Source organism: Cryptomeria japonica, chromosome 3, assembly GCF_030272615.1.
Source record: "Cryptomeria japonica chromosome 3, Sugi_1.0, whole genome shotgun sequence".
In the NCBI taxonomy this organism is placed as follows: domain Eukaryota; kingdom Viridiplantae; phylum Streptophyta; class Pinopsida; order Cupressales; family Cupressaceae; genus Cryptomeria; species Cryptomeria japonica.
The window spans coordinates 946,949,954-946,964,719 of NC_081407.1; the positions used below are offsets into that span (position 1 = coordinate 946,949,954).

General features: G+C 31.5%; 1 protein-coding gene across 1 annotated transcript; it reads right to left on the reverse strand.

Moving 5' to 3' along the window:
* Positions 1 to 4,758: 4,758 nt before the first annotated feature.
* Positions 4,759 to 9,710, reverse strand: LOC131038930 (protein DETOXIFICATION 33). Its single transcript, XM_057971534.2, has 8 exons — positions 9,270 to 9,710; positions 8,312 to 8,853; positions 6,065 to 6,151; positions 5,916 to 5,972; positions 5,510 to 5,748; positions 5,304 to 5,422; positions 5,129 to 5,215; positions 4,759 to 4,999 (listed from the first exon to the last, which is right to left on the reverse strand). Exons 1-8 carry the CDS (start codon positions 9,558 to 9,560, stop codon positions 4,952 to 4,954), a joined length of 1,470 nt encoding a protein of 489 aa, XP_057827517.1. The 5' UTR covers positions 9,561 to 9,710; the 3' UTR covers positions 4,759 to 4,951.
* Between the last annotated feature and the right edge of the window lie 5,056 nt (positions 9,711 to 14,766).

Here is a 14,766-nt window from a genome sequence, read left to right on the forward strand (position 1 = left end):
TGTCACTACCTTTCTTGACCAATATCTGGTTCATTGTGTATACTATAGTGCTAACTGCTTCTCTCCAAAACATTTTAGGTACATCCTCTTGTATCAACATTGTTCTTGTTGCTTCAACTATGGTCCGGTTCCTCCTTTCTGCAATCCCATTCCATTGTGGTGTCCTTGGTGCAGATAGTTGCCTCTTGATTCCATTCTCATCACAGTATTTTAGAAATTTAGCTGATGTGAATTCTCTACCCCGATGAGATCTTGGGCACTTTAGGTTCTTATCGGTTTCTTTCTCCACTATGGCTTTGAATGCCTTAAACTTGCTAAAAGCATCAAACTTCTCCTTCAAAAATGTAACCCACATCATTCTTGAACAATCGTCTGTAAATATCATGAAATATTTATCACCTTGAAAACTCCTAGTCCTCATAGGACCACATAAATTAGTGTGCACCAAATCTAAAATCTTTTCAAAAGAAAATGATTTGCTTTTGAAAGAGGAAGTAGTCATCTTACCCAACTGACACTCCTTACAAATCACATTGTCTGGTTTGACTAGTTGTGGTATACCTCTAACCATACTTGACTTGCTAACCTTGACCAAATTATCAATATTTACATGACAAAACCTTCTATGCCATAACCAATTGTCCTCAACTTTTGCAACCAAACAACTATTAACATTAGTGTTCAGATGGAATAAGTTACCTTTTGTCTATTTACCAGTAGCAATCATTTCTCCTTTGCTTCCTAAAATCTTGCACACTCCATTCTTGAACTCAAGATGATAGCCCTTATCATTTAGTTGACCAACACTCAATAGTTATGCTTCAATCCTTCAACCCAGTACACATCATCAACATTGCTTTTTCCATTTAAAGAAATTGAACCTTTACCTTTTACCAAGCATGGTGTATTGTTGCCAAATCTCACTACTCCACCATCAAATTCTTCAAGTGAGATGAACTTGTTCTTGTCACTGGTCATGTGGTGTGAGCAACCACTATCAATGACCCACTCATCATTGTTGCCAATATGGGACACTAAATCTTTATTGTCAGAGTCATCTTTCTTAACTGCTACAAAAACAGTTTCCTCATTATCTTCATCCTCTGATTCCTCATAGGTAACACCTTCATCTACTATAACATAACATCGTTTCTTATCTTTTCCCTTAAACTTTCTGACCTTTTCCTTCTGATCACTATTAGGACAATTAGCAACAATACGTCTTATTTTGTTGCATGAGAAGCATTTAAGAGGAAGCTTGCCTTTGTACTTACCGATGCCTCTAGAAAGTTTCTTTGCCAATAAAGCCTCAAATTCCATCAATTTATGTTCATCATTCACTTATTCATTACCACCGCAATGATGACTTGACCTATATTCATGGTTATGATAGACATCCTTTCCTTTTCTTACCGATGCATTAGATACTGATGCTTTGAAAGAAGATTCTACTTTAGGTACACTATTGTCAAAGCTATTCGATTCAAAATAAGTAAGCTTTCATATCAATGAATCAACTGTAACTTTATCTTTGTTGACTGACCTCAATTCTTGGATAGCAGATACTCTAATAGCATAAGAAGGCAGTAAAGTTCTAAGCATTTTACTTACCACTGTCTCTTCTACTATGGTTCCACCAACACTTTTGATTCCTCCAACTACTTCTTTTATTCTTTATCCGTACTGGGTGATGTTCTCACCTTCCATCATCATCATGTCATCAAACTTGCCTCTTAGGCTTTCTTCTTTAGCTTTTTGCTCATGCTCATCTCCACCATAAATTAACTTCAACTTTTCCCAAACTTCATAAGTGGTTTCTAAACCATGAACATCAATATACTTAGAATCAGAATGAGTACTTACAATGGCCTCCAATGCTTGAATATTCTCCTGCTGCTCCTTGAGTTGATCTGCAGTCAGAGTACTGGTAGGAGGTGTGTACTAATTAACCACATGCTCCTAGAACTGTGGCCCCATACCTTTGATGTAGATCTTCATTCTATCGCTCCAGATTCTATAGTTATCCTTTGTGAACTTAGGACCCTCCTTCTTCATCATCTTGGATCTTTACCTCAAGTGGTTAAGGTTATACACAAAGAGGACCTAGTGCTCTGATACCAATTGTTATTATGAGGATCCAATTATTACTGAGAGGGGGGGTGAATAAGTAATAAAATATTCTACAGCACTTCACAAAATTGTACCGATAACTACTCAAACGATTTTCTAAGTTGATTTAACAAACCATTCACTCAAGTGTTCATCAATATGCAAACAAAGTAAAGATATCAAATGCACAAATCAACAATGCATCCACCACGTGAACACATAGATTTTTGATGTGGAAACCCAACTGGGAAAACCATGGTGTGAATTAGCACCCACAATATGTTTTTGCACTCTTTTGGAATGCACTCGATTAAAGGCCTAGCCCGATTAAGAGATTACAATATGCTTGGTTAAGAGCAAACCCTATTAGGAGTCACCCAACCAAGGGATTTTGCCTCAGCCCTGTTAGGAGCTCTACCCTGTTAAGAGTAACCTTGTTAGAGGATTTTGAACTCAAGTTAATGAGCCACCCGGTGAAGTGATTTACAATATAAGACCTATTACGATCTACCCGGTTAAGGGATTTCAAACTGTTGTAACTATTAGGGAACAACAGGACAAATGATCTGATTAAAACACTTCCTTGCTTGCTAGTACAGATCCATTTCAGCACAACTCTACTACACATATGCAGACACTTCAAACTAGTTCGACAATACCTTCTTCTCAAACTGTCGACACAAAATCTCTTCTCCAACTAGCCCTAAATACACTTTTTAGTTAAGGCGGCTACAAACCCTAATTACAACAACACGATACAATGAATTTACATTTTTCACGACAAAACACTTTGCCAAAATACATTGCAGATCATTACAACAAATTTTTAGATGATTTCCGTCAGTGAATGATCACCACACATCGATTTGATAAGCAATCAAACCCTTGTTTCATTCTTCTAGACACTTTGTTGTTTCCCAAGAAATTTGATCCTTATGCGCGCTCAAATACCATCTTATCATTACACACGGATTATGACACGTCATTACTAAGTTATGATCATGATAAGATCCACCGCCAAACCTTAAAATCATTACCGGTTAAAAATTTGATACCAATATTCATTCTTCTTCATAGAGTTCATAACAGTCAATTACAAATGTGCTTACCGATTCACCAAACCTGATGCGATTTCAATCACAGACTCATGCCAATGTTATGAAAATATATTCTAAACTGCAACACCTGAATCTTCTCCAATCGTTCGTACCAGTCGCTTGATCATTGCTCTGTTCTTGTTTATCGGTTGACAACAACTTAGCAGCTTTGTTGTCTAACTGATTCCACTACTGGTTAGGCTATACCGGTTGGTCTAGATGACCTAGATGACTAAACAAACATGGTTGCCATCAATGACAACACAAATAAAGTCATCAAACATCATATTACAATTATATCATCATCATCAAGCCAACAATCTCCCCTTGACATCATAAACCTAATCATATCAACTTTATCGCTCATCTTCTCATCTCCAGCAATTATGCCAACATATTCAGTATATCACCAATGTAGATGATGTGCATTCAAAGTAAAAGAAAATAGGAAAATTAAACATCACACTTGTAAGTAATCCACAAATATATAATTGTCTTAAGTAGAGGCTTGGAATGATATTAGCTTTGTTGTCCAATTGGAAAAATCGATACATAACAGTAATGGTGTCATTCACAAAATTATAGCCTACAAGAAACTACAATCGAAGGACATAATTCATAATCGTTTCCCATTTTGTTGTCATCCCAAAATTACAATCACAAATTTGATAGTCGTTTAAAAAAAAAGTGTCAAGCAAACATTTTAACGTGACCACAACTATGATGTCATTATCGCAATACCCGCTTCAAATGTGGAAAGAAAAATTCGTGGTCTTTATTGATTGATTGCAACTTAGATGTCAATCGCTCCCTCCCCACACTTTGATCCTCTCTATAGCTTGAGAAGCTTGCATCAACATGTTTTAAGTTTTCTTCAGTTTTCTATATAAATATGATACAAATATTATGTGTGCTATAAAATTTAGATCAAAAAAAAGAACCAATGTTTAAAAGTTTATGACATAAGAATGCTTACTTCTCGATTCCATTTAGTCTTATATGTAACAATACATAGAATAATTGTTTGTAGGGTAGTTTCACTAATCATACTAGCCCAAATTCCCTGCACTTTCAAAAATAAATATTGTTAAAAATACTTCAGTATTTAATTATTTGTTATGTGTTTTTCTTTAATTAAAAAAATGAGATGCATTCTGAGCAGTCAAACCATGTCGTAGGGTGGATCGTTTGTTAAAAACACCATCAACTCTTAGACAACTAGATTTTGTTGTACTCTTCAATTTATGAGAGTACGACATGCGTTTTTGGAGTCACATGTTTCCTGCTGCTTATTTTTTTAATTATATAAAAGTATATCTAAATTGTTTTATCAAATGGTTGATAATTGCATGTCTATTAAGTATTATATATTTATATATTGAATTTATTAAGTATTATATATTTATATATTGAATTTGATTTGTTATGTATTTATGATTTTGTCTATTAAGTATTGTATATTGAAGAGTTATGTATTTATGATCCTGTCTATTATACATAACAGTAATGGTGTCATTCACAAAACTATAGCCTACAAGAAACTACAATCAAAGGACATAATTCATAATCGTTTCCCATTTTGTTGTCATCCCAAAATTACAATCACAAATATGATAGTCGTTTAAAAAAAAAGTGTCAAGCAAACATTTTAACGTGACCACAAGTATGATGTCATTATCGCAATACCCGCTTCAAATGTGGAAAGAAAAATTTGTGGTCTTTACTGATTGATTGCAACTTAGATGTCAATCGCTCCCTCCCCACACTTTGATCCTCTCTATAGCTTGAGAAGCCTGCATCAACATGTTTTAAGTTTTCTTCAGTTTTCTATATAAATATGATACAAATATTATGTGTGTTGTAAAATTTAGATCGAAAAAAAAGAACCAATGTTTAAAAGTTTATGACATAAGAATGCTTACTTCTCGATTCCATTTAGTCTTATATGTAATAATACACAGAATAATTGTTTGTAGGGTAGTTCCACTAATCATACCAGCCCAAATTCCCTGCACTTTCAAAAATAAATATTGTTAAAAATACTTCAGTAACACAAAATTACTATAACATATTTAAGTATAATATAAAATAATGTACCTTCACTCCAAAATCAAAATAGTATCCCAACAAGCAGCCAAGAGGAACTCCAAAAATGTAATAAGATGCTAAATTAATGTAGGCCACTAGAGCCTGCCAACCTGCTCCTACTGCCACACCTATAAGAATCATCTTAAAAGTTAGTCATTCTCATTTGTTTAATCAATATATTCAACACAATCAATGATGATGCAAGTCTATCTTACCTCCAAAAACAGGTTGTATGCTATTTAAAAGCATGGTAAAAGCTAGTAGAGTTGCAAGCTTCGAAACTGCTTTCATGACTACTTCACTACTAGTAAATGCAACTGCAAATTCATTCCTTGTAATGAAGATCACAACCATTAGAATCACCCCTATCATAAACATTGTTACAAGAACAATAAGCACTGCGAATTTTGCAGCTCTTGGATGCCCAGCTCCCAATTCATTTGAAACTCTTACACTGAAAAACAATCCAAAAAGATTCCTTAAAAGATTTCATTTTGTAATGCATAATACTAAAAAATCAATCTTCAAAATTTCTTAAAATGAGTACTTTGTAGTGCATTTTTTTTTTTAATTAGATGAATAAATTTGTATTAAACATATGCAAAAAGGATGAAAGAATACCTGATGGCAACATTGAATCCCAAAGATACCATCATCTCCCACCCCATTAGATTCATGCTACAATATGATGAAATTTTCTCAGTTAAATAAAACAATTAAAAAATATAAGTAATAAACAATTGAGGATAATAGTAGGAATGCATACATACCATATAGAAATGGCATCTACGGAAATTTCTGGATTTTTAAGGTAGCCAGCCAAAAGTATTAGAAGGTAGAGATACCAAACTTCCAAACTGTTGTAAATATCAAACAAATGTGAAAAATTAATCACAAATTCAATTGAAAAAATAATTCAAGTAATTAACATTTTCCTTAATAATGCCTATTAATACAAAATCTAAAATATCACTCAAATTTACTAATAAGAAAATTGACCAAGCTCTAAAAAAGAACAAAATAATTTTAATTCATTTTTTAATTATTTCAATAAGTTGAAAAGTGTTATCCAAATTCTTAGTCATATATGATTTAAAAAAAAGTGTGGTCACTAAGTCTAGAAAAGATATGAAGACGATTAACCAAGACATGCATTCAGGATCTTAACAAATTGTAGAGAAAATAATTCAACCTCAAAACCATTATTTTTTACTTGAATGACTTCATAACATATACGTTGAATATAACTATTTAAACTAAAATCAATTTACAACATATCCACTAAATAAAATTGATAAACATTAAAAGAAAATAAACAAAGCTATTATACACATTAAAACTCCTATTTTTGACTTGAATGACTTCAATTCAACTATACATACACATTAAAACTAAATATTTGAATTAAAGTTAAAATTACAATATACCCACTAAATATAATTGATACACATTCAAAAAACAGAAACAAACAATTAAAACAAAAAAAATCAACTAACAAATTCAATCCAGCCTCTATTTTTGACTTGACACTAATTCAACTACACACTAAGTATAACTATTTGAACAAACAAAAACAAAATATAAAATAGTAATAGAATACCAAGTCAAAATTACTAACATACCCAGCAAATAAAATTGACAGGCATTCAGAGCAGAGGAAACAATCTAATGAAATCCACAACTGAAAATGATTTACAAATAGAAAGTTAGGTATACCTAGAGCAGTAGGGGACAAAAAACGACAGGCCTGACCAATTTTTAAAGCACAAAGCTCGGTGAATTGATTGCTGAAGCACATTCTTTATTGCTCATCGCAAATACACTGTGAACAATAATTGCAGTTACTTCCTTCCACCATTTGTTTGCTTTATTGCTCAGACTGCATGATGCAAACAGTAAAAATAATTCATGATTGCAAATACTCCCACAAGCTATAATTTGTTTACTCATGGCGGCTCCCACATGGATTTAGATCATAAAAATCTGACCGGCACTAGAGGGCAAGTTGCAGTCATAATGCACCCTTTAAGGAGGTTGCACCGTAGAACAACCACAGCCATACAAAAAATGGCAGACTTCTATATATTAACTAATACCAAATCTCTAAACAGAGCTCCCAAAAAATCCTCTTTTTAATGACTTCATACACAAGATTCGAGGGAGAAAGAACTTTAGAACATTATAAGTTGGAAAGTTAAAATCTAAAGGATATTGGATATTTGGTGAAACGTAGAAATAGTTAGGGTACATCAGCTTTTAATTAAAAAAACAATTTTATGTATCTTAACTGTTTATATTTGTTGTTATGGTTTTTGGATACTATACATGAAGGTCAAAAAGTGGTCATTTCAAGGTGTCGTTTGAGCTCGATACCTACTTAAAAATGTCCCAATAACTATGCACTACAACCATGTCAAAATGATCAATTTTTATGCATAAATGACAGAGTAGTGGTGCACTATGGGTACCAATAAAGTTGCTCATCTCCTTCAATTGAAGTCCAAAATTTCTAACTACTAGGAGTAAAGTGGGCATCCAAAAATTCTCACTGCTACGAGTAAAGTGGGCTGCTGGGCTGCTGGGGAAGCATACCAAAATTTGTTATAGCTAACTTCCTATATCCAGAGATCCTAAACTGTATAGATTACAACAACTTAATTGCTTACATCTATTGTTTTGGCTTTGGGTAGTAACAAGCACTATGTGGCATCTGTTATGTATGTAAGGATCAAAAAGTGGTCATATGGGTACATGTGAAATTTATAAATGAAATTTTAGATATCATTTTTTCGTTTTCTTTAAAATTAATAATTCAAAGGTTAGGTGAGAAAAGATTGAAGACAATTGGGACCCGAATGAAAACAATTAGAAAGTGAAAAGTTTAAATGTCACAAAATTACAGATTTCTACAACAACAACAACAAAAAATCAATATGAACCAAAAACAAAAATAAATAAATAATCAAACTCTTGATCCCTTGAACCTGCTAATCTCCTGGAGAAAGTTTGGAACTTACCACAACATTACTCCAGATGCCAATGAAAGGCGCACGAAAGCCCCAAGGTTGTGGAAAGCAGCCCAGCTGAAACCTCCCCAAGCCTCGTTACAGGTGCCGCTGAGTATGTAACCCAGCTGTGCTAACACAATGATCCACCATGAAAGATCCAGCACTAGGGCTGCTCCCCAGAGGCCACACCCCCACTTAAAGATAAGCAACCAGCTGAACAGCACGTGGAATGCCAATGCCACGCCAGCAATCACCGCCATGGCCATCACCTTACTCTGCGCCTGCAAAAACTTCGCCAGCGGAAAAACCATGGCGTAAGCGAACAACTGCGGCAGCATCCACAGTGCGAATTTCCCCGCCAGTTCTGCAATATCATCTTCTTGCCCTATCAGCTTCAGAATCTGCGCCGACCACACATAAATCGTGGTCATCAGGCAGGCCGTGGTCAGCAATATGACCCAAGACCGCTGCATATAAACTCCCAGCATTCTGAGTTGCTTCGCTCCGAAGGCCTGCCCGCACAGAGTCTCCAGCGCGCTGCCCATTCCAAGCTGAAATCATAACAACAAGATCAAATCTTTTTCATTGTTTGAAAGCAGAACAGTAAAAATGCTTTCAAGATCAAATCTTTTGAAATTGTTTGAAAGCAGAACAGTAAAAATATTTTCAAGATCAAATCTTTTGAAAGCAGAAGAGTGAAAATGTATTGAAGATAAAATCTTTTCAAAGCAGAACGGGAAAAATGTTTTCAAGATCAAATCTTTTTCATTGTTTGAAAGCAGAACAGTAAAAATGTTTTCAAGATCAGATCTTTTCAATTGTTTGAAAGCAGAACAGTAGAAATGTTTTCAAAATCAAATCTTTTTCAGTGTTTGAAGGCGGAACAGTAAAAATGTTTTCAAGACCAAATCTTTTGAAAGCAGAACGAAAAAAATGTAGTCAAGATCAAATCTTTTTCATATTTTACCATGATGCCGAATGAGAGGCCAGCGATTACAGAGTTTTCGATTGAAACGGCGGCTAATTCGAGATCCCCGATATGACCGGCGAAGGTCTGTGTGATGGCTCCGAGTGAGTACTGACAGATGGAGGTGAAAATTGCAGGGCCTGCGAGGTACCATAGCTTCTTTGATTCTTTCCCGCTTGCTTGGAGCAGGCCTCTCCATCCTTTGATGACCGGAAGATCTCCGTCAAATTCTTCAGGGTTGCCATTGCTGTTGTTATGGATTAAAGACAACTTGAGACTCTCCTCGTCCATGGCGGCTTTGAGTGAAGAAATGCTCAGGGCTGCCAAGAAATCATGGTTGAACACGTTTCTTATATAACAAGAGTGAAAAGAAGATTGAATCTGAACCCTGTTTAATTATTTTTCATGTGTTTTTCTTTAATTAAAAAAACGAGATGCGTTCTGAGCAGTCAAACCATGCCGTAGGGTGGATCGTTTGTTAAAAAGACCATCAACGCCTAGACATCTAGATTTTATTGTACTCTTCAATTTATGAGAGTAGGACATGCGTTTTTGGAGTCACATGTTTCCTGCTGCTTATTTTTTTAATTATATAAAAGTATATCTAAATTGTTTTATCAAATTGTTGGTAATTGCATGTCTATTAAGTATTATATATTTATATATTGAATTTGATTTGTTATGTATTTATGATTCTGTCTATTAAGTATTGTATATTGAAGAGTTATGTATTTATAATTCTGTCTATTAAGTATTATATATTTATATGTGGAAGATTTATTTTATTTTTTATTAATATAAATCAAAGTTACATGTATTTATGATTTTTATTATTAAGAATTATATATTTATATCTTGAATGGTTATTTTTTTTATTAATATAAATAAAAGTGTGGAAAGAATGAGTAAGTTTGTAATTAAAAAATATTTCGATTTTTTCAATAATTGTATTTGTATTATATAATATCATAGTATAGTTGGTCAATTTACTTTTTATGTAGATATAATACAACAAAATGAAAGTTCTTTGTGTTATTTGTGAATTACTTGTTTGTAGTATTATTTTAAGGTTAGTTTAGGTTGAATCGGAGTTCCATTTTTTTGTAACTCACTTTTTGTTTGTGGGTAGAGTTGGGTTCATATGGGGTAGATCTCTAAGTCTATAAGTTGAGCCCAATATATGTCTCAAACACATCTATGAGTACGCTCATGAACATTGGTACTACCACTCACATGGCCAAGGATATAACCTAGATGTACCATGGTCATATCTAAATTAAGATTAGTACCTAATGTGTATATGAAAATTAGAGCATCCATGAACAAACTATAATAGATCATTAGCGTACTATACTCACAATCTAAATGCAACACTCACGATAAAGAAAATAATTAGCAAACATTAATGAAAACAAGGAAAGTTCTCATATTGGTTGAGAACCTTAGGAGGATGAGAGGAGGACATGTGTCCTTATTTGGTTGGTGGATAAAGAGGGATAGATAGATTGAGGGAAAATCAATGGTGGAGATTTCTTTTGGAGAAAATGGAGAGACATGATGGAACGGGAGTATTTTGGAGTACCCTTGAGGGGTGTGCAAGTCCCTCGAGTCATGATATGGTAACAAAGTGATGGCATATATATAGAGGCGCCTATAATCTTGTATACAAAACTGAGTGACTCATATTTTTATACAACGTGGAGGATTTGAGGGGATTTAATTATAATTTTAAATGTGCAATATGAAGATTAGGTGGTTAATAGATTTTAACCCTCTTAATGAAAGATAAATAAAATATAGAATTGAATAAATGAGATATTTACTTAATATATAATATCCATCAATTGGCCTACTGTATTTTTATCTACTTTGATGTGCAACTCTTCTACTTTGCTCTGTAGTACCTATTATAATTCCTACATTTTACTTATGGTATGTTCAACAATATCTACCAAATCTATGAAGTTCTATTTCTTTTGGAAGCTTCTCCATATATTATATCTATAAATCCCTTTTTGTAAGCTATATATCTTTAAATATTTATCATCTAACGTTAAGATACTATTATCAACTAATACCTTGAAAGACATTGTTCTTATCTAAATAAAGACAATTTATGGTCATACATATTATCTTTCTCCTTATGAAGTTTAATAATTTCTCCATGATTTGATCCAAATAAGTAACTTGTTTATGTGATACTTATAACTTAATTATATTTATGTAATCATCTTGCACCTTCTTTTTCATTAAATGTAGACTAATACTTGTAACTGAATTCTATTTATGTAATATCATGTCTATCCAACTATCTTTGCAACTTTTGTCTCATTACATTTAGACTACCTAACTCGAAGCCTGAGCTTTTGACATCAAAATGGAAACATGTGTGCTAGTACTAGGCATAGAGGTCATTGGGGTTATCAAAATCTTCACAAAATCTAGATGTTCTTTGAGTTACCTTTTAGTTTCTTGATAGTAATTCCACATTCTTATCAACAAAATCAGTTACTATTTCAACTAAATTCCCTCTTGCAAATTTCTTTGATTTTCTTGATCCCATAAACTGATCAGTCTCGTAGACGTCACAACTATCTTTTATCTATCTACCATTCAACCAAATGAGAGGCCAGCGATTACAGTTTTCAATTGAAATGGCGGCTAAATCGAGATCACCGATGGCTCAGAGTGAGTACTGACAGATGGAGGTGAAAATTGCTACCTTGATTGCTTGGAGCAAGGCCTCTCCATCGTTCGATGACCGGAAGATCCCCGTCAAATTCTTCGACTAGAAATATCTTCAGACTCTCAAGACTCAATTGCGGCTTCGAGTGAAGAATTGCTCAGGGCTGCGAAATCATAGTTATGTTTTTTTAATTAAAAAAAAGAGATGCCACCCAGTTGTGTTGACTGGTCAAAGAGTGGATTGTTAGTTAGAAAAGCCATCAACGCCTAGACATCCACATTTTATTCTACTGCTCGATTTAGTAGTGACCGACGTGTACTTTTATAGAGTCACCTGATTTCTGCTTCCTTTTTTTTTAATACTATAAAAGTACATCTAAATGTTTTATCAAATAGTTGACAGTGACATGTATTATAGTTTTATATATTTAATAATTATATTTTAGAAAATAATATCAAGTATCATATATTGATAAATCTTAATTGAGTGTTTTATTTTTTTATTAATATAAATAAAAGTGTGGAATGAATGATGAATTATGATTAAATTTGTAATTAAAACATTTTTAGTCTTCTCAATCGTTAGGTATTTTGTATTACATAATTATTTTTAAAATAGACTGATTATACTACTCTCAACCATCTTTAAAGTCGAAACGCCATACTTTCATCCTTCTTTAAAGTGCTTGATCTTGAGGCGAGTTAGTGATTATTATGATCCTTCCATATTGCATTGCATTCATTCTAAGTCACAAGCTAAGTACATTTATTTTTCTATTCAATTTTCACATTTACTCATTACAATATTTTTTCAACATATGCTCTCAAATTTACATAGATTAATTAGTCTAAATTAATGATATACCTTAATACATGTTTTTTTTATTAGGCTTTAAGAGGGTGTACCCATAGAAAGATAATGAAAATATATAATAATAAAAAAATAGTCATTCCACAAAAGGGTATAATCTGTTATATATTCATATCAACTTAAAGCAAGTTTGTACACATCATACCATCATTTATATAATCTATACTATTGAAACTATAAGGTTATATAATATATGTTATTGAATTAGCCTAAATCACTTCTTAAGAATAAATATTAAAATTTATATCTTATTAATCTAACACATGTGATACATACATACACAATATAAGAGTGAGGAAGAAAAATTAAAGAAAATGTATTTAGAAATTAAGTTATTTTTTAAATATAAAGACATCAACACTTTAAAAATATATAATCACACACAATTATAATTACTAAAAGTAAAAGAAAATAAAAAATTATCAAAATAATGTATGATTATTTTTTTTAAAGCTTATACATAAAAATAAAACAAGTATATGACTATTATAAAATAATATTAAAATAATAAATTAAATAATTATAAAATTTAATACTACATACAATAATTGTGTATTATTCTATTTTACCAACATTGTTTGCTTTATTTTTAGTTGAAAAATAAATTGATAATTTTTATTTATTTATGTAATTTTAAAATTTATTGTTAAAACATCATCATCATTATTTTATAACTATTTTGTTTTATTTTTATTTTAATAATATAATAAATACTGTATATTTATAAAATATATATTAATTTAATTTGTAAATATTAAAACAATTTAAAAAATTTAACACATTTATATTTTAAAAATAAATAATTTTCTTAGAATCCAAGTTCTCCACATAATTAAACATTCTTTTTTTTTTCATTTTTAAAAATTAATTTAAATAGATCCGGGTGTAAAAATCTCTACAAATAATGAGATGGGAATATATCTATTGGCAATTATTGATAATGACAAAACTAATTATACCTATGTTAAACTTTGTTCAACTTGAGAAATTAAAACACAAAAAATCAACCTATGAAATTGAAAAACTTTGTCGCATTATTAGAAATTTGGAAAGTAGTATTTCACCACTTCAACTAACTTTCAATGATAACAAGGAGTTTGTCTTATTAAAATATTTTTATATTTACTTTATATTTCAACAATTTGCAAAATAAAATATCTTTATTTATTTTTTAATTTAGTTTAAATTGTCCATAGAATGTGTATATGTGCAATTTATTTAGATTAATCAATGATAATAGTTGGGATAGATAATTTTTTTTTTTTTAATTTAGTTTAAATTATCCATAGAATGTGTATATGTGCAATTTATTTAGATTAATCAATGATAATAGTTGGGATAGATAATTATAATAAATGACATTAGTTTTATGATTGAAAAATGTATGTAGTTTAGAATGGTATATATAAATTTAAATATTAGGATATAAATTGGATATAAGAGTTGTATGTATTCATCTTTAATTTAGAATATTATATTTTGATTGTATGATGACAAATTTGGTATTAGGTATGACTTTGTTATAATGAATTGGTTGTTCACTTGCAAACTTGTCTTATATGATATGGAATACTTTTATTTGTTTTATTTGATGTATTGATTTCTTATGTGCTTCTTGATATAAATGTGAATTGACATATTTATAAATATCTTTATGGAGTTGTCACTATGCTCTCCTAATTTAACTCTTGAAAATATGTATGAATAATTGAAAACAACAATATTTAGTTATGCATATGTTTCTATGAATGTACATGCAAAGCTAGATTCCTTTTAGTCGTACATATTCAATTAATATGAGTGTTAATGAAAGCTAGATTCCTTTTAGTGTACTAACCAAAGTAAATAATAGTTAATAATAGTTAATAATGCTCTCAAATTGTGAATGTCTTAAATTAATGTTTTTGAATATAACGTATTGCAAAACATTATGTTTAATCA